This window comes from Pelophylax lessonae (assembly GCF_965119305.1).
Source record: "Pelophylax lessonae genome assembly, chromosome: 2".
Lineage (NCBI taxonomy): Eukaryota > Metazoa > Chordata > Amphibia > Anura > Ranidae > Pelophylax > Pelophylax lessonae.
In genome coordinates this window covers 269121314-269142103 of record NC_138769.1, presented here as the reverse complement: position 1 = coordinate 269142103, position 20790 = coordinate 269121314, and the positions used below count along the sequence as shown (strand labels likewise).

Below are 20790 nucleotides of genomic sequence, written 5' to 3'. Positions count from 1 at the left end.
AGCAGCCAAGGTTGGAGGAAACCGCGCAAACGTCCCCCCACCCCTGAAACGGGTGAGGGTGCCCCTTCAGGCAGAGGCGGAGTGAGCCGCCGTACCGGCATGGCCGGACTTTTGCTTGCCCGCCCAGGGCTTCTTCTGGCCACCTTGGCCCTTGAAAGGTTTGCCCTTGTTTTGAGGCTTAAAGGCACGAAAGGACCCCTGAGAGGGTCTAAAGGCGGGACCCCGCTTGCCGCAAAAGACTTGTTCTTCGGATTCTAGGGCAGCAGAGTGCTTTTGCCCCAAGTGACTCCTTTCACCAAAGTATCTAAAGCCTCGCCAAAAAGGCGAGACCCTGCATAGGGAAAATCAGCCACCGTTTTCCATGACGTCTGGTCAGCCGACCAGCTCTTCAGCCTGATCAGTCGACGGTTAAGCACCGCGACACTAGACAGGCGTGCAGCCAAAGGGGCCTCATTTAAGGCTGCATCGCACAAAAACATGACCCCTTGATGAATTTGGTCCACCGTTGCCATCGTAGCAGGTGGGGCAGAGTCAGACACTAGTGTGCGTCTAAGCACCTTAGTCCAGTCCGCCACCGCCTGAGCCACCATGACAGAAGCGAAAATAGGTTTGAGCATGGAACCCACCACCGTGTAGGCATGGCGAGCCAGAGACTCCAACCTCCTATCCGTAGGATCCCGGAACACCGGGGTATCTTCAGTGGGAACCAAAGTAGCCTTGTTTAACATGGCCACAGCGTGATCCACCTGGGGGGCCACACACAAGCGCGCATCCGTAGAAGGCGCAAAGGGGTAAAGCAGTTTAAACCGACTAGGCACCGTGAAAGGGCGTTTTAAACTGCGCCATTGTTCATTCACCGTGTGATGAAACTCAGCAGGACAGGGAAAATCCTGCGCCGACTTGTATGTGTACCAAATGAGGACACAATGCCCGGAGGAAAGGGCTCATCCTCCAAATTTAGTGTTTCTTTTACAAAAGAAATCAACGCATCCATATTAGCGGGTTCTTCAGGCGACCCCGGGGAAGATTCATCAACCCCCTCCACCTCCGCCTCCCCCTCAGACCCCAGAGGGTCCAGGGACGAGCGAGACCCTGAAAAGGGCACGCCAGCCACATCACCATCTGAATCAGAGGAGAAAGATAATCTAGGCCTTTTCCTAGCAGCCCGTTCAGCCATCAGCACCTCCATTTTTGACACCAAAGTCGCCACCCCAGCGGCCAAATTAGGTATAACGGGGGGTTCAGCAGAACTGGGGTCCCCCACCAAGGCTGGGGGGGGGAATTTGCTGTCCTGAGAATCCATTGCAAAAAAAAAATCGCATCAGGGAGCCCCACAAACGCACAGACATGAGGGGACACACAGCAACACAGGACTGCCACCCCAGACAGAGGTCCCCACACAGAAAAGTACTTACCTGTACCGGATGGCGTGGGGTGCCTCTAAGAACGGAAAGCCTCTGTCCTCAGATGACAGGGAATGCCGTCAGCCAGAAATGCAGGACACTGCAGCACAGAACCGCAGATGTATCCAGTGAGGTAGCCACCTCACAGGCTGCATCCCTGCTGCGAGCAGGGATGGGTCATTCCTAGCGCCAGGGCAAACCATAGCCGAACGCTCGATGGCGGGCTGGGGATCCATCTGACCTTCTGCCCTGGAGAGTCAGGGCGGCCAGTCCGATTCCCAGCTCCGCAAAATCCATCTTCATCCGAAGATCCGACTAAACTAAAGCTGACAAAATAAACAGCTAGTAAAGAAAAAACTGACATTTTTGCAAAATAAAAATCAGAAGAAAAGATTAGAAGGCTGAGACTGTAGCCCCAGCACAGGGAAGCCTGACAACTCCTAACGCTAGGCAGAGACAAACTGAGTTGGGATGGCTTACTGCAAGGGGGGTATTGACCAGTGGGACAGCCCCCATGGGTGAGTTTATGCTAAAAGCTTTTGTTTCTAACAAGTCTTATGCCTAATTACTCCTGCGGAGCGGAAGTCAATACGCATTGGTGAAGACTATGTGAGGGGCGGCGACTGTCGGAAGACGTAAGAGAAAGGATGCTTTTCACTTTTTGGATAGAGGCATACAATGATGGTCTAAATAAGCATTAACCCTCAAAGGGCAGTTTCTCAATTCCTCCAACCAATACTTAAGTCATAGGATCCTTTTTATGTGGACAGACATACTTGCCCACCTCCTAAAAGCTTCCTTCCATCACCTGAGAAGCTCAGGGCTTTCAGAAAGTTATTTAGAAAGCCACTCCCAGCTGGAAAAAGGATGCTAAAAGGGACTCCCAACTCCTTTTACATGGCGTCCTTAAAGACATTACCCATTGGGACGGTCAGGGTCTTATTAAATAGGAAATGGCAAGATCACCAGTTGGCAAACCTAATTTCTTGTGAAATTTATTCTTCACGGGTTTCTGATGAGCAAACTGTTTCACTGCGAGAACATCTTCTCTGGGTCTACATATATTACGCCCTGCAAATGAGGGGCACTGAGAGATACTTGGAAATTTCTGGCAGCCGCTAGGGCCCAAAACCACAGACATTAGGGAGGAAAGATTCTGGTAGTAACTATTTGAGGTTAGTGCAAACTAAATCTCCCACAAATTCACTGGGGCCTTCTGTATCCGAGACAACCCTTTACCATGAGATTCTTAGCGGATACTCATCTACAGAGAATTCTTAAACCTCCGTGGCTTCCCCCCCTTGACACATACGAAGTAGAAGATTGTGCCCCTAAAAACAGTGGAGGTACCAGATAAAAGCAGGCATTCAGAACCAATCTGACCCACAGGGAAGCAGTTGCAGGGCAAACTTTGCAGGGGGACCACTCAACCTGATAAAGGAATCTGAGAGGACAATTGCCTGTGTGAAGCCATGGCTTGCTGAGGATGATAGGTTTGTAACCAGCGGAAAGTGACCACTCAGCTGAGAGGCGTGTCAGCCTATTCGTGAACACTAAGGTGGTAGCACCCCTTCCCGAAAATGCAAATGTCCCGTTATTTGCTGTGTTCCGGTAATAGGAAGTTGGCTCAGATGCATGATGGTGAGGATGCAAGCTAGATGCTGTTATGCAGTGTGAGATAGGAATAAATGTAACTAAATAAGACACAAAATAGTGTACAAGCATACGCAGTAGTGCGTAGTGATGTCACAGCAAACACTCCGTCCAGCTCACCCCTCTTAAACACTGTCACCGCCTGCATATCACCCCAAAAAGGGGAAAAACACATATCTCAGAAATTGTACCTGTGCCATGAACCACACCAGAGAGGGAACAGGAGTTTAGGGAGTTGAATAATTGGCTGCAAAACTGGGGTAAGGAGGGTTTTTGAGTTCCTGCAAAACTTGGCTAGCTTTTCAGTTGGTTAAATGTTACTTAATATCTTCCAAAATATAAACCTGTATCAACCATACAGCAATGAAAGTAAGTATCGAAACCTATGCATATTTTTTGGCAAAACTTTGGTGAAAATATTTGAAATTGCATTCATTATTACATGAAAGAACTAAAACTAAATTTGCTTTTTGTCCAATTCTTTGCTTATTATAACAAACATATTTAGGGTACTTAAAAAAAAAAAAAACCTTTTGTGCTAAAAAACAAAATCATGTTAGTACAAAAACTATGTTTACAGTCTTATTAACTATATTAAAGTTTACAGTAATTACCTCTGGACATGGAGATAATACTTGTTACCGATGCTACATATTAAGTCAATTAATTAATTAGGTCAATTTGCATGCATGTATGTGTATATTATAAATCTATATATTATTTTAATATAATGTGTTTCTAACCTTGATTTTGCGATAAGCGTTTTTATCCGTTCCACCTTCCTCTGCTTCTCTTGCAGTTCTTCTGGGCTTAAAGGGCTCTCAGGTTCCATGTCAAGGTAACGCTCTGGAATTAGCACCTTGTTTGGTGTGGACAGCTGAGACACAGAAATGGGCATAAAGCATGATACAGTGCAATTCATGCAGATCTAATAGAAGTCCCCATATTATTGTAATATTTCATAATATAAGCTAAATATAATATAAGCTAAATAAAATAAGTGCTAATGAGTCAAACTAAGAGTCAACAGGAAAACACGGGAATAGCAATTGTATTACCATTTTTATTAATATTAATGCATATGTATAGCCTAAGTTTTATTCAACAGAGTAGAGAAAAGGTAAAACCCTGCTGGTTTATATTTTGCTGTCTATACACTATTGGGGAAACTTTCCTTCACTTCCTGTCCCAGAGGTGCAAAAGGAAGTTAGAGGAAATCTCCCTATTCAGTATCTGAGTACACCCCTCACATTTTTATAAATATTTTATGATATCTTTTCGTGTGACAACACTGAAGAAACAGCACTTTGCTACAATGTGAAGTAGTGAGTGTACAGCTTGTATAACAGTGTAAATTTGCTGTCCCCTCAAAATAACTCAACACACAGCCAATAATGTCTAAACCGCTGGAAATAAATGTGAGTACACCCCTAGGTTAAAATGTCTAAATTGGGCCCAAAGTGTCAATATTTTGTGTGGCCACCAATATTTCCAGCAATGCATTAACCCTCTTGGGTATGTTCACCAGAGCTTCACAGGTTTCCACTGGAGTCCTCTTCCACGCCTCCATGACGACATCACTGAGCTGATGGATGTTCGAGACCTTGCGCTCCTCCACCTTCTGTTTGAGGATGCCCCACAGATGCTCAATTAGGTTTAAGTGTGGAGACATGCTTGGTCAGCCCATCACCTTTACCCTCAGCTTCTTTAACAAGGCAGTGGTCGTTTTGGAGGCGTGTTTGGGGTCGTTATCATATTGAAATTACTGCCGTGGGGCCCAGTTCCTGAAGGGGGGGGGGGGGATCATGCTCTGCTTCAGTATGTCACAGTATATGTTGGCATTCATGGTTCCCTCAGTGAACTGTAGCTCCCCAGTGGTGGCAGCACTCATGCAGCCCCAGACCATGACACTCCCACCACCATACTTGACTGTAGGCAAGACACACTTGACTTTGACCTCCTCACCTGGTTGCCGACACAAACGCTTGACACTATCTGAATCAAATAAGTTTATCTTGGTCTCATCAGACCAGTGGACATGATTCCAGTAATCCCTGTCCTTAGTCTGCTTGTTTTCAGCAAACTGATTGCAGGCTTTCTTGTGCATCCTCTTTAGAAGAGGCTTCCTTCTGGGATGAGAGCCATGCAGACCAATTTGATGCAGTGTGCAGCATATGGTCTGAGCACTGACAGGTTAACGCCCCACCCCTTCAACCTCTGCAGCAATGCTGGCAGCACGCATACGTTTATTTCCCAAAGACAACCTCTGGATATGACACTGAGCACGTGCACTCAACTTCTTTGGTCGACCATGGCGAGGCCTGTTCTGAGTGTAACCTGTCCTATTAAACCACCGTATGGTCTTGGCCACCGTGCTGCAGTTCAGTTCAGGGTTTTGGCAATCTTCTTATAGCCTAGGCCATCTTTATGTAGAGCAACAATTCTTTTTTCATATCCATAGAGAGTTCTTTTCTATGAGTTGCCATGTTGAAGTTCCAGTGACCAGTATGAAAAAGTAAGAGCGATAACACCAAATTTAACATACCTGCTCCCCATTCACACCTGAGACCTTGTAACGCTAACGAGTCACATGACACCGAGGAGGGAAAATGGCTAATTGGGCCCAATTTGGACATTTGCACTTAGGGGTGTACTCAATTTTGTTGCCAGCGTTTAGACATTAATGGGTGTGTTGAGTTATTTTGAGGGGACAGCAAATTTACATTGTTATACAAGCTGCACACTTACTAATTTACATTGTAGCAAAGTGTAATTTCTTCAGTGTTGTCAAATGAAAAGGTATAATAAAATATTTACAAAAATGTGAGATACCGTATGAAAAAATTCTCCTTTTAAACAGTTAGAACAAGCATCCCCATTAAAATATTTCTGTATTGTATAAATGCCTAGGCCAACAACACATCCCAAAAGGAATATCAAAAAACAGAAAAAGAGAAAGCAGGACTTTGTAGGTGTTGCGCTCCCCCCTCAGGTACTACTAAAATTACACATCGGTTAATAAAACATGTCACTTTGTTTAATAGTTAAAAAGCTCCAATCAGTGGAGACATCGCATAAAGTATAAAAACAGTATATGACATTGTGTCACACTGAAAAAGATATAACCCATATTATAAGATCCCCAAAAAAACGAGGGTACTGCTCCTATACACATCAACTAAAACAGCTGAGAAACCAGTGATGCAGAGGACGGGACTTCTCTCAATGCGTTTCGCCTTGTGGCTTCTTCAGGGGTGTTTACATGGGGGAGGGGGGGTTACTGCAAACATAAGAGAAGAATCAATCAACTAGTATCAAATAAATATTTCATTCTGACAAATATCTCATATGACAATATATTTCACAGGAACTTACAGATACATAGATAATATTGCAATTTGCTACAGCAAATCACAGAAGCTTGCGAAGATCAAACAGAGTGGACACTTGTAGCCTGATATAACATCACAGGGATGAAGCGACTCTCAACCTATAGGTAAGGAGGGGAGGGGAGTGGAGGGGGAGCCATCTTTCAATGGATGTCTGGTGGATGTCTGGAAGATGTCCCTCTCCCCCCTCCTTACCTATAGGTTGAAGGTCACTTCACCCCTGTGAAGTTATATCTGGCTAAAAGTGTCCACTCTGTTTGATCTTTGCGAGCTTCTGTAATTTCCTCTAGCAAATTGCAATATTATCTATTTACCTGTAAGTTCCTGTAAAATATATTGTCATACGAGATATTTGTCAGAATGAAATATTTATTTTATACTAGTTGATTACTTTTTCTCTTATGTTTGTAGTAACCCACCTGAACCCCCCCTGTAAACAACCCTGAAGAAGCCGCAAGGTGAAACACAATGGGAGGAATCCCGTCTGCTGCATCACTGGCTACTCGGCTGTTTTAGTTGATGTGTATATGGGCGGTACCCACAATTTTTTTTTTTTTGGGGGGGGGGGGGGTCCTATGATATGGGTTTTATCATTTTCAGTGTGATACAATGTCATATACTGTTTTTATACTTTATGCTATTTATGCTATGTCTCCACTGATTGGAGCTTTTTACCTTTATTTAAAAAATTGAGATGTTTTATTAAGACATTTGTAATTTTAGTAGTACCTGAGGGGGGGGGGAGCTCAAAACCTACAAAGTCCTGTTTTGTATTCAAATATTTCCCTTTACCTCTTGTCCTGGGGACAACTCTAAGATCTTGAATTCCACCCACTCTCTTTGAAAATGACAAAGGTTATCAGTACAAATAGAGGGCTAAATCTCCCAAATGGCAATACAGACAACAAATAAAAACTTTGCCTAATTCTTTCCCACTTTAGGCAAACCATTTTTTTTAAATTTAGGATAAAGATACACTTTAAAGCACATTTAAAGGATAAGTTCACCTTTCAGGGAAAAAATTCACATATTTTTGCAGAAAAAAATGCCTTTATTTTTTTCCCTGCAGGCACCTGTAAAATACTCTATGACAAAGAGAAAGAATGATCCTGGGAGCTTTGCACCATCAGACAAAAGAAGGAGGTACTCCTCTTTAATTATATAGGTAGGGGGTGTTTAATCAAAATTCAAATGTCATAAAAAAATAAAAAATAATAAAGCAAAAAAGAGAAGATGAACACACCCTAATGAGTTACCTTTACAAAAAGTTTAACAACATATAAATGTAAAAAAGATCAGCATTAAAACCCAAAGATCCCCCCAAGAAACTTTCCATATAAATCCCACTACACAAAACACAACCCTAACCAGCTCATTCCCTCCCTACTGTATATAAGCACCACCTGATAATAAGAATACTTCAGTGGGAGCTGGTGTTACCCTCCCCCAGAGCCCCCTACTCCCTGCCTAACTGCCTGCACAAAAACAAAAAAATGAATATAAAGAAATAAACCTGTCTATACCCTGAGGAAGTAGTGTAGTGGTGTGCCCCTTTATCCAGATGCAGGTTCAAGTCCCTTTAACTCAATTCCCCACAATCCTCTGGGCTCCCAGCATCCCCTGAATTCCAGGACATGCCCAGGGAGTATAAATGCCAGCTCCACCCAGCTTCCTGTGTTCAGAGAGATCCTGCCTGATGGGACAGCAGTGACTGGGCAAGTGAGCTGTCCCCAGGTGCTGGGTCCTTATCTGCCAAGTCTGGTGTGCGGGCCACCAGCAGCGAGCACAAGAGCATGCAGCATCTATCCAAGTCCCAGTCACTGGAGAGGACTCTGTTATAATCCATGTGGAGAAGTTGTCCAAGCAGCTATATCCTCATATAGTATGGAAAACACTGCAGATACAATATCAGGCTCCTGCAGATATTCTTTCCAGCTTTCTTGTCTGTATCTCTGTAGCAGAGCTGGGGGACCTACACCTGAATCATCTCTGACACCTTGAAAATTCTTGACAGATCTGGTCTGAACAATCTCACTGAAAGGCACCTGGAGGAAGCTAAGAGTGTGCAGCTGCTCTATGGCCTTGTTAAATTCTAACTGAGATACAAAATCCTGGTGGCTGTGTACTATAGGGATATCAGTGCCAGTGTAGCTCTCTCAGGGGGACTGCTCGCATAGGGTCCCTTTTTCTGGCCTTTCCTTTATCTCTCAAGGGGAACAGTATACTGAAGCTCACCAGAGATATTGTCTCAGAGAAGCTTACTTCAGAGAAAAGTTCTCTTGTTTTTGAGTCTTAGGCTTCATGAACACTAGAAAGCTAAAAACTGCTTTAGAAATGCCAGACAAAAAACACTAATGTTTTATTATTTTTTGCCGATGTTTAACAGTGCTTAGCCTAGTGTGTAAGCTACATTTAGTTACTGCAGCAACTACATTTAGTTGCTGCAGCTGGCGTTCTTAACAACCAGTGAATACCTGGTTAAGGAACGGGGCAGCATCCTTGATGACGGATGAGTCATGGGCTATAAGCGGTAACAAAATCCACTGCCGGAAAAACAAAAATGTGAGAAAAGTGGCATGAGGGTTCCCCTTAAAATCCAAGCCAGACCCAAAGGTAAGACGCTGCTGCTCCAGAACATGCTGGCAGAGGTTTTTTTTTTATTTCTTCCACTAAACCCTCCCATCACAAAATGCTGGTAAAATCCTATGTGTGCATGAACACAGAATAACATGCAGGGAAGTTTAGAGGCAATTAAAAAAAAAAGTTTGACGCCCAAAACAGCAGCTGTAAAAAATGCCCATTGTGTATGAGGCCTTATAGTCTGGAGTATTCCATAACCTGCACCCTCTCCCACTGTTTAATTTATCAACAATAAATCACAAACAACATTTACCTGGGCTGCTTTTTTATGTCAGTGTGCTTGGGATTGGTGCTCCGGTGTGCTGGCAAAAAAACCCTGTTCATTTTGATCATGATCGGTGTCATTATCAATTGTACTGCAATTGAAAGAGTCACTCCACTCAAAACTTGATGCGCTTTAAGCATTTAATTTTCGTGTAGATAAATATGTGTTGAATCATTCAATCATTCTCTCACAGTGCCAACTGCATAGAAATTTTGAAAGAAAGCAATGGAAGCTTCATTCTATTCCTGCCATATTCTCTTTGTTACATCATAAATAATGAATCTGTAGGAGAGTGTAAAGCCCCATCTCAAAAGCCATTTTGATGCTCCCAGTTGGGAACTCAGGGACAGGGAACTGGACACTGGAAAGATGTGATAAAATTAGTAGATGATTTGATATAAATGAACCACCCAAAAAATAAAATCTGTGTTTTGGATGAACTGCCCCTCAATAAAGTAACAAGTAAAAATTCAGCAAAATGGCTTATAGAGTAAAGTCAAAACTTTGCATGTTTTGCATACAGTATGGAATGGTTAAGACTACTTTAGGGGTTTTGTACCCATCTGGGAGATTCCCCTTTTCTTTCTAAACATAGCTACATTAAGAGCTAAGCACTCTCTTACGCACGCCAGTTGTCATGAGAACAGATGCCCCCAATGGAAGATTTACCCTCACCTATTGTTCCTGTGAGAACTCAAAAAAGGTTGCATTTCCCATCACTTTCTGTACCAAATGATATCTAAAATTGAAAAAAAAAAAAAGTTTGGGCTTTACATACACTTTAATTTGACTCACAAAATACAGAAAGAAGCGAGGTGGCTCAAATGTGCTCGTGCTGTGTATTCATTCCGGAGCAGTGTGGGAGACTGTATAGGCGTGTATAGGTACCAAGGCCATCTATCTACAAAGTAAAATGAAGATGGTGACAAATATAAAGCTATAGCAAACCCCTTCAATTGGTATCCCTTTAAATCGAATTCACCCTTCAGGTAACAAACCAGCCTGCGCAAACTAACCTAAGGGGATATCTTCACAGACGGTTCTCTAGAGCTTTACAATTGTTTCCATCTTCATTTTACTCTGCGAATGTGCAGCCTTGGCACCTATTGGTCCCCCATATACACGCTCTCACCCTCGCCACAGAATGCAGATATGAGTCACCTCACTTCTTGCTGTTTTTTGCGGGTCAAGCTCAATTTTTTTTTGTGATATTTTTTGGAGGCCCCAGTCTCGTGAGGAAGAGGTGCTGTCTGTAAAACTTGCCAGGGAAATACAAAATTTCCAGATGGACTCATGGGCCATCAATAGAATTTCCCATATTATGATTTCTATGAATTAGTACATAATTAGTGTGGAATTTCTTTGTAATCCCGCCATCATGCTGTTGGGTTTATGTTTTTTGTGCTTGTTTTTGTATTCATTAAATAAATTCTGGATGTTTTTGTTACCTTGCTGTAAAGTACCAATAAAGACCACCAGCTTATTTTAGTTTCTTATATTCATGTGCAGACAATAGTGATAGCACAACATCTAAGAGTAAATGTGACCACTGAGAGATTACAGATTCACAAAGAGTTGAAACATTTACTTTGTGTGTAATGGTCACAGTAGTTGGTACATGTAAGGACAGGTACAGTGTGAGGCACAGTAATGCCTAGTACACACAATGAGAAAATGAGACCAAAAATACCGCTTTCAGAGCAATCCTCCGATAATCTGATCATTAGAACAAACCGGTCAAGAATCCATCATCACATTTCATGCACAAATATCTGAAGGGACAATCACAATTTTGCTTTTGCTTGTGTGTGAGTACTTGAGTGTCTGCGAGTACTTGAGTGTCGCCGAGAGGCCGTTTGTGAGAAAGTCGAGTTAGGCTACTCTACTCTAGCTACAAAGGACGGAATTACATTTCTAAATCCCAATTAGAGTAGATAGTGGGTACAATGCCCGGCGGGTGTGAAGATGCGACTCCTTGCACATCTTGTGGCATGTATACATTCCTCGATCATGCGATCGAGGGTGATTACAGCTGCACAAAATTAAAGCACGTTGCTTCCCTAGAATCTCAGGTCCTGAATCTAAGGAAGCAACTGGCAACACTGAGAAGAATCCCGTCAGGTGCAGGCAGGGGCCTGCATAGAAAAGGTCGAAGATACAAGGGTGCAGGCATAGGAAGGGTAGAAGGGAACAAGGCAAGGAGGCTGGTCCTGGGCTGGAGCACCCAAATAAATACGCCCTGTTGCGTGATGTTGGGGAAACCAGTCAGGTACCAGCATTGCTGGAGCAGAGGGATGCCCCTAGCTGCCAGGGGAAGAACTCCTCCAGTGAGGGCGGGAGCAAGGGAAAGGAAAGACAGGTTCTGGTGGTAGGGGACTCAATTATTAGAAGGGCAAAGAGGTCAATCTGTCAAAAAGACCGTAAGTGCCGAACTGTCTGTTGTTTACTGGGCGCTCGGGTTCGGCACCTCACTGATCTGGTGGACAGATTATTGGGTGGGGCTGGGGAAGACCCAGCTGTCATGGTACAAGTGGGTACCAATGACAAAGTCAGAGGGAGATGGAGAGTCCTTAAAAACGATTTATTTCAGGGACTTAGGAGCTAAATTGAGGAGTAGGACCTCCAAGGTAGTATTTTCAGAAATACTACCTGTACCTAGAGCCACACCAGAGAAGCAGCGGGAGATTATGGAAGTAAACAAGTGGCTGAGGAACTGGTGTAGTAAGGAGGGTTTTGGGTTCCTGGAGAACTGGGCCGACTTCTCAGTCGACTACCGACTCTTTAGTAGGGACGGAATGCACCTAAATGGGGGGGGGGGGGGGTGCAACTGTACTGGGTGAGGAGATGGCCAACAAGTTAGAGGGGCTTTTAAACTAGGTGATGGGGGGAGGGTACAGATGTAGAATTAGCCAGTGGGGAGCAAGGTTCAGCGGGCACAAATGGGGACATTAGCGTTAGGGTCTTTAGAGTTCCTAAACCCAAGGTGGGTATGGGGAAAAATCGCAAGTGCAGCCTAAAAACAACATCAAACGAGGATATAGTATGCAACAGGACAAAATTACGAGGTTTGTATTCCAATGCTAGAAGCCTGGCCAACAAGATGGGAGAGCTGGAGCTGCTGATGTATGAGGAGGACTTCGATTTTGTGGGGATTTCAGAGACTTGGTTTGACAGCTCTCATGATTGGCTGGCGACCATTCAGGGCTATTCCCTTTATCGCAGAAATAGAGAAGGTAAAAAAGGGGGAGGGGTATGTCTGTATATTAAGAACAGTGTACAGGTAAATAGGAGGGATGATATTAATAATAAAGCTAAGGAGGAGGCAGTGGCGTACCAACGGGGGGTGCTAATAAAGCGAAGAAGGAGGCAGTGGCGTACCAACGGGGGGGTGCGGGGGGCGGCCTGCCCCGGGTGCCACGCACTGGGGGGAGTCAGCTGGTGTCCTGCCTGGCGTGTTCTGTCAGCTCCTCCACTCCGCGCTACTCGAGGGGGGGGTCAGCCTCGGCTGGAAGGGGGCGGAGCCACGGCGGGAAGAAGGTGAGTGCCCAAGTGTGTGTGCTGGACAGGAGGGGAGTGGGGCAGCTGCATATGGAGGAATTGATATTTCCCTATTTTTCCTGCAGCCGTTGAATACCTGATTCTCCTCCTCTCCCTCCTGCAGGAAGAATATGGAAAGATCAATTCCTCTATATGCAGCTGCCCCATCCCCCTCCTATACAACTTCTTTTGCTGGCCCCCTAGTGCTCTCAACCCCCCCCCCCTCAGTGCTCTTAGCCCCCCCCCCCCCAGTGCCCTAGACCCCCGTGCTCTTTAGCTCCCCACAGTGCTTTTCATCTCCCTCCCCCCTATGCTTTCTGGCTCCCCCAGAGCTCTCCAACCCCCTGGTTTTCCCTGCCCGCCTCCCTAGTGCTCCTCCCCCACCAGTGCTCTCCACCCCCTGCGCCTTCCAACCCCCCTACAATGCTTTCCAAACCCCCTCTTAATTCTCCCCAGTCCCCCCCCCCTCGTGCCCTTCTGCTCCTCCAGTGCTCTTTGCTTCCCCTGTGCTCTCTGGCCCCTCTAGTGCTGTTCTATCTTCTATCATGTCCTCAGTCTGTGAGCATCTCTTGTATCATGCCCTCAGTCTCTGACCATCTCTTGTATCACGTCTGCAGTCTCGGACCATCTCCTGTATCATGTCTGCAGTCTCTGACCATCTCCTGTATCATGTCTACAGTCTCTGACCATCTCTTGTATCATGTCCGCAGTCTCTGACCATCTCTTGTATCACGTCTGCAGTGTCTGACCATCTTCTGTATCACGTCTGTAGTGTCTGACCATCTTCTGTATCATGTCTGCAGTCTCTGACCATCTCTTGTATCATGTCTGCAGTCTCTGACCATCTCTTGTATCATGTCTGTAGTCTCTGACCATCTCCTGTATCATGTCTACAGTCTCTGACCATCTCTTGTATCATGTCCGCAGTCTCTGACCATCTCTTGTATCACGTCTGCAGTGTCTGACCATCTTCTGTATCACGTCTGTAGTGTCTGACCATCTTCTGTATCATGTCTGCAGTCTCTGACCATCTCTTGTATCATGTCTGTAGTCTCTGACCATCTCTTGTATCATGTCTGCAGTCTCTGACCATCTCCTGTATCATGTCTGCAGTCTCCGACCATCTCTTGTTTAATGTCCTACATTTAGTTGCTGCAGCCGGCGTTCTTAACAACCAGTGAATACCTGGTTAAGGAACGGGGCAGCATCGTTAACGATGGACGAGTCATGGGCTATAAGAGGTAACAAAAACCACTGCCGGCAAAACAAAAATGTGAAAAAAGTGGCATGGGGGTTTCCCTTAAAATCCATGCCAGACCCAAAGGTAAGACGCTGCTGCTCCAGAACATGCTGGCAGAGGGTTTTTTTTATTTCTTCCACTAAACTCTCCCATCAAAAAATTATGGTAAATCCCTATGTGTGCATGAACACATAGAACAACATGCAGGGAAGTTTAGAGGCAGTTAAAAAAAAAAAGTTTGACGCCAAAAACAGCAGCTGTAAAAAATGCCCATTGTGCATGAGGCCTTATAGTCTGGAGTATCCCATAACCTGCACCCTCTCCCACTGTTCAATTTATCAACAATAAATCACTAAAACAACATTCCCCTGGCGGGCGTGGCCTGGAGCGGCATGAAGTAGGACGCAAGTGAGAGCAGCTCCGTCAGCGAACATTCCTCTCTTCACTAATCCTGCACCTCGAGATCCTCTTCAGCCTCCCCGATACCTCCGATCACTCTCAGGACACTCCGCAGCATGTCGCCGCCCAAAAAAAATCGTCGGACACGGCCGCCAAACTCGACAAACACTGCCGCACAGACAAGGCCCCCGTGTCCAAAGATGGCGCCGAGGCGGGAGCGGAGGTAAGCACGGAGGGAGCCGAGACAGCAAAAGTGCTGGAGGCCATCTCACAGGGTCAGGCTTCACTCACCTCAAAGATTGATGAGGTGAAAATTTATATTTCCCTGGTCAGCCAAGATCTTCAGAAGCTGAGGGAGAGGGTAACTGAGGCTGAACAGAGGATCAGTGTTGTGGAGGACTCCCTGCCCCCCCTGCAAACTACATCAGATCGTCTCCAGCTTCAAGTTAACCAGCTTATGCTTAAGCAGGACGATATGGAGAATAGGCTGAGGAGATGTAATATCAGGCTCATAGTGCTGCCTGAGGGGGCGGAAGGGGCTCATCCATCCCACTTTCTAGGCCGTGAAGCCTTTTCTCCTACTTTTGTGGTGGAGAGAGCCCACCGCTTGTCTGGCAGACCACCGCCTCAGGGAGCACCCCCCCCCCCCGTACCTTCATAGCTAAACTCCTGAACTTCAGAGACAGGGATGCAGTGCTCCGGCTCAACAGGGAGAAGGGCAATATCCCTTTTGGAAATGGGAGACTAGCCATCTTCCCTGATTTCTCGGCGGAGGTTCAGAAAAAACGCAAACCGTTTATTGAAGCAAAGCGCAGACTCCGCATAAAGAACATCAAGTATGCCATGCTGTTCCCTGCCCGCCTTCTTGTGGAGGGCAATGATAGAGTGCATTTCTTCGATGATCCGGATGCCGCCATCTCCTGGCTAGAACACCTTAAGGCACAGGGCTGACTGCACCTGATGCCTCACTCCCCGTGTTTCGTGGCAGCACCCCTCCAGACCTCCTGGATTACTTCTTTTGCACCTGTATATTGCTGTTACTCCGGCTTCTCCCCTGGAACCCTCCTTATTCCTGAACTGGAACTGCGGCCATGACAGATAGTGCCTGGGAATATCTGATGCTGTTCCGGCTCCCTTGCTGGGAGGCTAGTACCCCTCTTTATGCTCCTGGCCGGGTGCGAACATTCTTCATTTGTTCTATACCTTACTCATTTTTACCTGGCATTGACACTCCTATCCTGGCAAGCCGGCGGAGTATCTGGACTGGACTCCCCCCCCCCCCCCCCGTTTTTTTTGCATTTCCTCCCTTTTTTTTATCTCTCACTTTTTGTCCTATACGCATGCCTTGCTACCCAGCAAAGTTTCGCTCTCCATGTTCGCCTATGTTAGGCGCATACTCCAACCACCCCTCTGCTGCTGCATCAGGTGGCAGAGGACGCCTCTACACCGGGCCAGTCGTGTTGCTGGGCCCCTCTTTTTCACTGTTTTTATTACTGCACTGGTTTTTTTCTTTTTTTTTCTGTGGGATTCTTTTGAGTCCAGCAGGTTGTTTGGTTGGGCTGGGTTACTGAATGCCCGCACAAGTTGGGATGGTTGCAGGGCGGGGTGGGTGGGTGAGTTGTCTTTATTGTCACTGTATGTCTTGTTTTATTTTTTTTTGGAGGTATACGCAATGCATTCTAGTACCTGTTTTGTTCACCCTTTTACTGGAGGGTGAGAATACGGCCTCTCCTTTTGCTAATATGCGTTTTCCTAATGTACTGCTGTTAGGTGGATGTATGGGTCAAACGGAACCCCCGGAGCTCCTGCATGTTATCCTGCTCGCCCCTTTCTATGGTACACCTTAAACTTCTCACCTGGAACGTCCGGGGTATTAGCGATAAGCTTAAAAGATCAGCAGTGTTTGATATCCTAAAACGCCTTAATGGGGATGTCATAGTTTTATTGGAGACCCATATTGATGGTGCCCTCCAGCAGGCGCTGAAATGCCCCTGGCAAGGTTGGACGTTCCACTCCATGTTCTCTTCTCACTCCCGGGGAGTGGCAGTCTTGGTTGCCAAATCAGTGCACTTTGAGCTCCGGGGGTCCCTAGGAGACCCATTGGGAAGATACGTGTTTCTGGAAGTACTGCTAGATGGTGAACCCTATTTGTTACTAGCCTTCTATGTCCCCCCTCCCTTTGCGGCCACTATACTGCTCGAGGTCCTAGACTTCATGATGTTGCATCCCTGCATTCCAGTGATCTGGCTCGGGGATTTCAATAACACCATGAACCCTAGTCTAGATAGGTTGCATGCTCCCGGGACTGCACAGCCCCAACCCACGACCACCAGGTTTGCCAGATTAATGACAGAATTTAATTTGCTCGATACCTGGAGGGTTAAATACCCCTCACTTAGGGCATACTCATGCTTCTCTGCTACTCATAGCTCCATGTCCCGCATCGATTTTATTTTTATTTCTCCTTCTCTGCTCCCCAGGCTCTTAGACGCTGGCTTTTCAGCCCGCAGTCTCTCTTACCACAGCCCCTATTGGGTCACACTTAAACTTCAGAGCGAACACCTCCGGCCGGCTTGGCGGCTGAACCCGTTCTCGCTCTCCCTCATCCCTGAGGGGAGTGATCTGGCCGCCAAGTGGCAACAATACTTTGCCGACAATGGTGACTCGGCTTCCCCCTTGGTGGTCTGGGAGACCTTCAAGCTGCATGCTAGGGCAACCCTGACGGCTACTATCAAGGCCATTAAATCGGACTCTGCTCAGGCTTACACTCAGGCCACACAGGCCCTGACCATCACAGAGGCGGCGTACGTGGCCGATTCAACACCCCCGGGGCAGATCAACTAAAACTTTTGAAAAGAGTAGTGGAGCAATTGGATTATGAGAAGGCACCAAGGGCCCTTTTTTTTCCAGAAGCAGAAGCTGTATGAACATGGTGAGCGAGCGGGTAAACTTTTGGCCTATCTCGTTCATAGTAATGACAGGCCTCCAGTGGTGATTACCTTAGACTCCCCTAATGGTCCCCCCGTTTCAGACCCTGGGATGGTGGCAAACTGCTTTCGGGAATTTTTCCAGGACCTATACACCTCCACTGCCCTGGCCGATGACTCTCCGATCTCCCCATACTTGTCCCCGGACGTTCTCCCCCAACTGACGGCTGACCAACTGACGCACCTAGAGGCCCCGCTAACGCAGGAGGAGATTGTTGAGGCTATGGCCAAATTCCCTAGGTCTAAACCACCGGGTTTGGAGGGGTCGCCTATAGAGTTCTACTCAACTTACTCCGAAGTATTGATACCGCACTTGTTGAATATGTTTGAACACGCCTTTGAAACTTCCACATTACCTCCCTCCCTGCAGGAAGCTCTGATTGTTCTTATTCCTAAGCCGGGTAAAGACCCTCATCAGCCAGCCTCTTACCGCCCGATCTCTCTACTGCAAGTGGAGGTTAAGATACTGGCCAAGGTACTCTCGATCCGACTTAACAAAGTCATATTGTCTTTGGTCCACGCAGACCAGTCGGGTTTTATGCCGGGTAGGAACACCTCATTCAACCTGAGGCGTTTGTTCATGAACTTGCAGGCCAGCCATGATAACTCTGGCTCTAGAGTCGTGGCGTCTTTAGACACAGCAAAGGCATTCGACTCAGTTGAGTGGGGCTTCCTATGGCGGTGTCTGGAGGGATATGGCTTCGGCCCCAACTTCATCCGTTGGGTTCATATTCTTTATCAGGCACCAGTGGCTAAAGTTTTGGCTAATGGGTGGACGTCGGCCGGGTTTCCTCTCACCAGGGGTACCCGGCAAGGCTGTTCCCTCTCTCCCCTCCTGTACGCGCTGGTGGCCGAACCTCTAGCAATTGCGATACGGTCACATCCCAACATACATGGACTCCGAGTAGGTACCCTGGAGGAAAAGATAGCTATGTATGCAGATAACACTCTGCTATACCTGGCCGACCCGGGTGCCTCCCTTTCAGCTGCCCTCACCCTTATAGAGCAATTTGGTCGCTTTGCAGGCTTAAAAATTAACTGGGACAAATCTCGCCCATTGATGATATCTCCTCCTTTCCTATTGACCCGCTCTCCCCTCTGCAGGTAGTGAAGCACATCAAATATTTAGGGATTCAGGTGACCAACTCCCCGAAGGATTACATACCAGATAATTTACAGCCTCTTTTTGCCTTACTGAAATCCAAAACTCAGACTTGGGCGCATCTCCCTTTAGGGGTGCGTGGCCGAGTTAATCCAGTTAAGATGGTATTACTCCCCAAACATTTATATATATTATGGCATTCTCCGATATACCTTCCACTCAAGTATTTCCTCCAGATTGATTCCATCCTCAAACCCTTCATCTGGGACTCTAGTAGACACAAACTGGCCGGGCGCAAACTTAAAAATCACACTGAACTCGGTGGCCTAGCCCTCCCAGACTTTAATTTATACTATTTGGCTTCGCAGCTGTCCCACTTCTTCCACCTTCACAATTTTGATAGAGAGAGATTCCTGGCTCTCCTCACTCCTATCCTACCTGGGCCCATGCATCTGTAGATCCTCTGTCGATGGTTCTAACGGGCATACGGGGGACAGAGTCCCGCGGGGACAAGACCATGCATTTTCAGTACAGGCGTGTTTGGGACGTGGTGTCCGCTAAATTGGACCTTCCCTTGCTCCATGCACACACGCCGATCTGGTACAATGCTAGACTCCCCGAAATTGGCCTACAATCTGGATGCACATGTATGGGCCCAGTATGGTCTCAGCTATCTCGCCCATATACTTACCAATGGCACCCTTAAGCCCTTTGACATCCTAAAACAACAATATGACCTTCCTAACCACATGTTTTTCTGATACCTACAGCTCAGACACGCTTTCTCCGCTCAATTCTCCCGACCTGTGCACGACTTAGCCCCAATCTCAATCTTGGAAGTGGTAATGGGCTCTGAATTTAAACAACTCATCTCACATCTGTAAAATGCACTTCTCTTACCGGCTTCTACAGTTTTAGCTTATGCCGTTAAAACTAAATGGGAGGGTGATGTGGAGACTATGGACGATGAGGAATGGGAAGATGCTCTAGATAATTGTAAACTGGTTTCCCCGAAACTTTCAGATCGACTAACTCAATTGTATGTCCTTCACCGGGCCTACCTGACACCTATAATGACAGAAAAATATTGCAGTGAGGCCTCCGGGCAGTGTCCCATGTGTCAGCGGGAGCGGGGTACCTTCTACCACCTTCTATGGAATTGCCCGGACTTCCAGGGCCTCTGGACGCAAGTAGTTAAATTTCTTCATGACACCATGGGTTCCCCTTTAACATTGGCCCCGAAATTTTGTTTATTAGGAATACCCCCTGATGTCAGTATAGATAAACATACCACCTTATTTTTACATGAGACACGGTTTCTTGCCAGAAAATGTATTGCACGACGTTGGATGCGGGACACACCTCCCTCTTTCCATGACTGGCTCTGAGAAGTCAATGTGACCCTACCCTATAAAAAACTGGTATATACTCATAGAGGATGTCCATCCAAGTACAACAAGATCTGGGACAGGTGGGTTCAGGCCCCAGAGACATGTATCTAGACCCTACACTGTTGGGCGTATGGTTTCCCTTCTCACCGCGTGCGGTGCTGCCAATTCTAATGGTCGGGGGTGTGCTGTTCTCTACATTATCTATAGGGTGCTGCCCACGTCTGACATATGTTTTTTGCTGTATTCAACAGTTTTCTCCACCGTAATAGTTGCTTGATGTATTTTGTTCACCTATTCATGCATAATCAGTTGTATTCTCATTGCATTCTCCAAATGTACACTTGTATTTTTCTTTGTATCTGAATTTTATTTTTTCACAATAAAGACCTTGTTAATTAAAAAAAAAAAAAATCAACATTCCCCATGGCTGCTTTTTTATGTCAGTGTGCTTGTGATTGCTGCTCCGGTATGCTGGCAGCCTCTAGGCTACTGGGAAAAAACCCTGTTCATTATCATCATGATCGGTGTCATTATCAATTGTACTACAATTGAAAGAGTCACTCCACCCAAAACTTGATGAGCTTTAAGCATTTAATTTTTGAGTAGATAAATATGTGTTGAATCATTCAATCATTCTCTCACAGTGCCAACTGCATAGCAATTTTGAAAGAAAGCAATGGAAGCTTCATTCTATTCCTGCCATATTCTCTTTGTTACATCATAAATAATGAATCTGTAGGAGAGTGTAAAGCCCAATCTCAAAAGCCATTTTGATGCTCCCAGT

General features: G+C 46.1%; 1 protein-coding gene across 2 annotated transcripts in view; it reads right to left on the bottom strand.

The window, feature by feature from the left end:
• Positions 1–20790, bottom strand: part of PLEKHA6 (pleckstrin homology domain containing A6) — a 949845-nt gene that overhangs the window by 186195 nt on the left and 742860 nt on the right. For both annotated transcript variants that reach the window (XR_014224910.1, XM_082245107.1), the window contains one exon: positions 3800–3933. Coding sequence is in view for 1 of the 2 variants with exons in the window: in XM_082245107.1 (XP_082101233.1) it covers positions 3800–3933 (134 nt within the window). In the remaining variant the exon portion in view is untranslated. The remainder of the gene's footprint in view (positions 1–3799; positions 3934–20790) is intronic.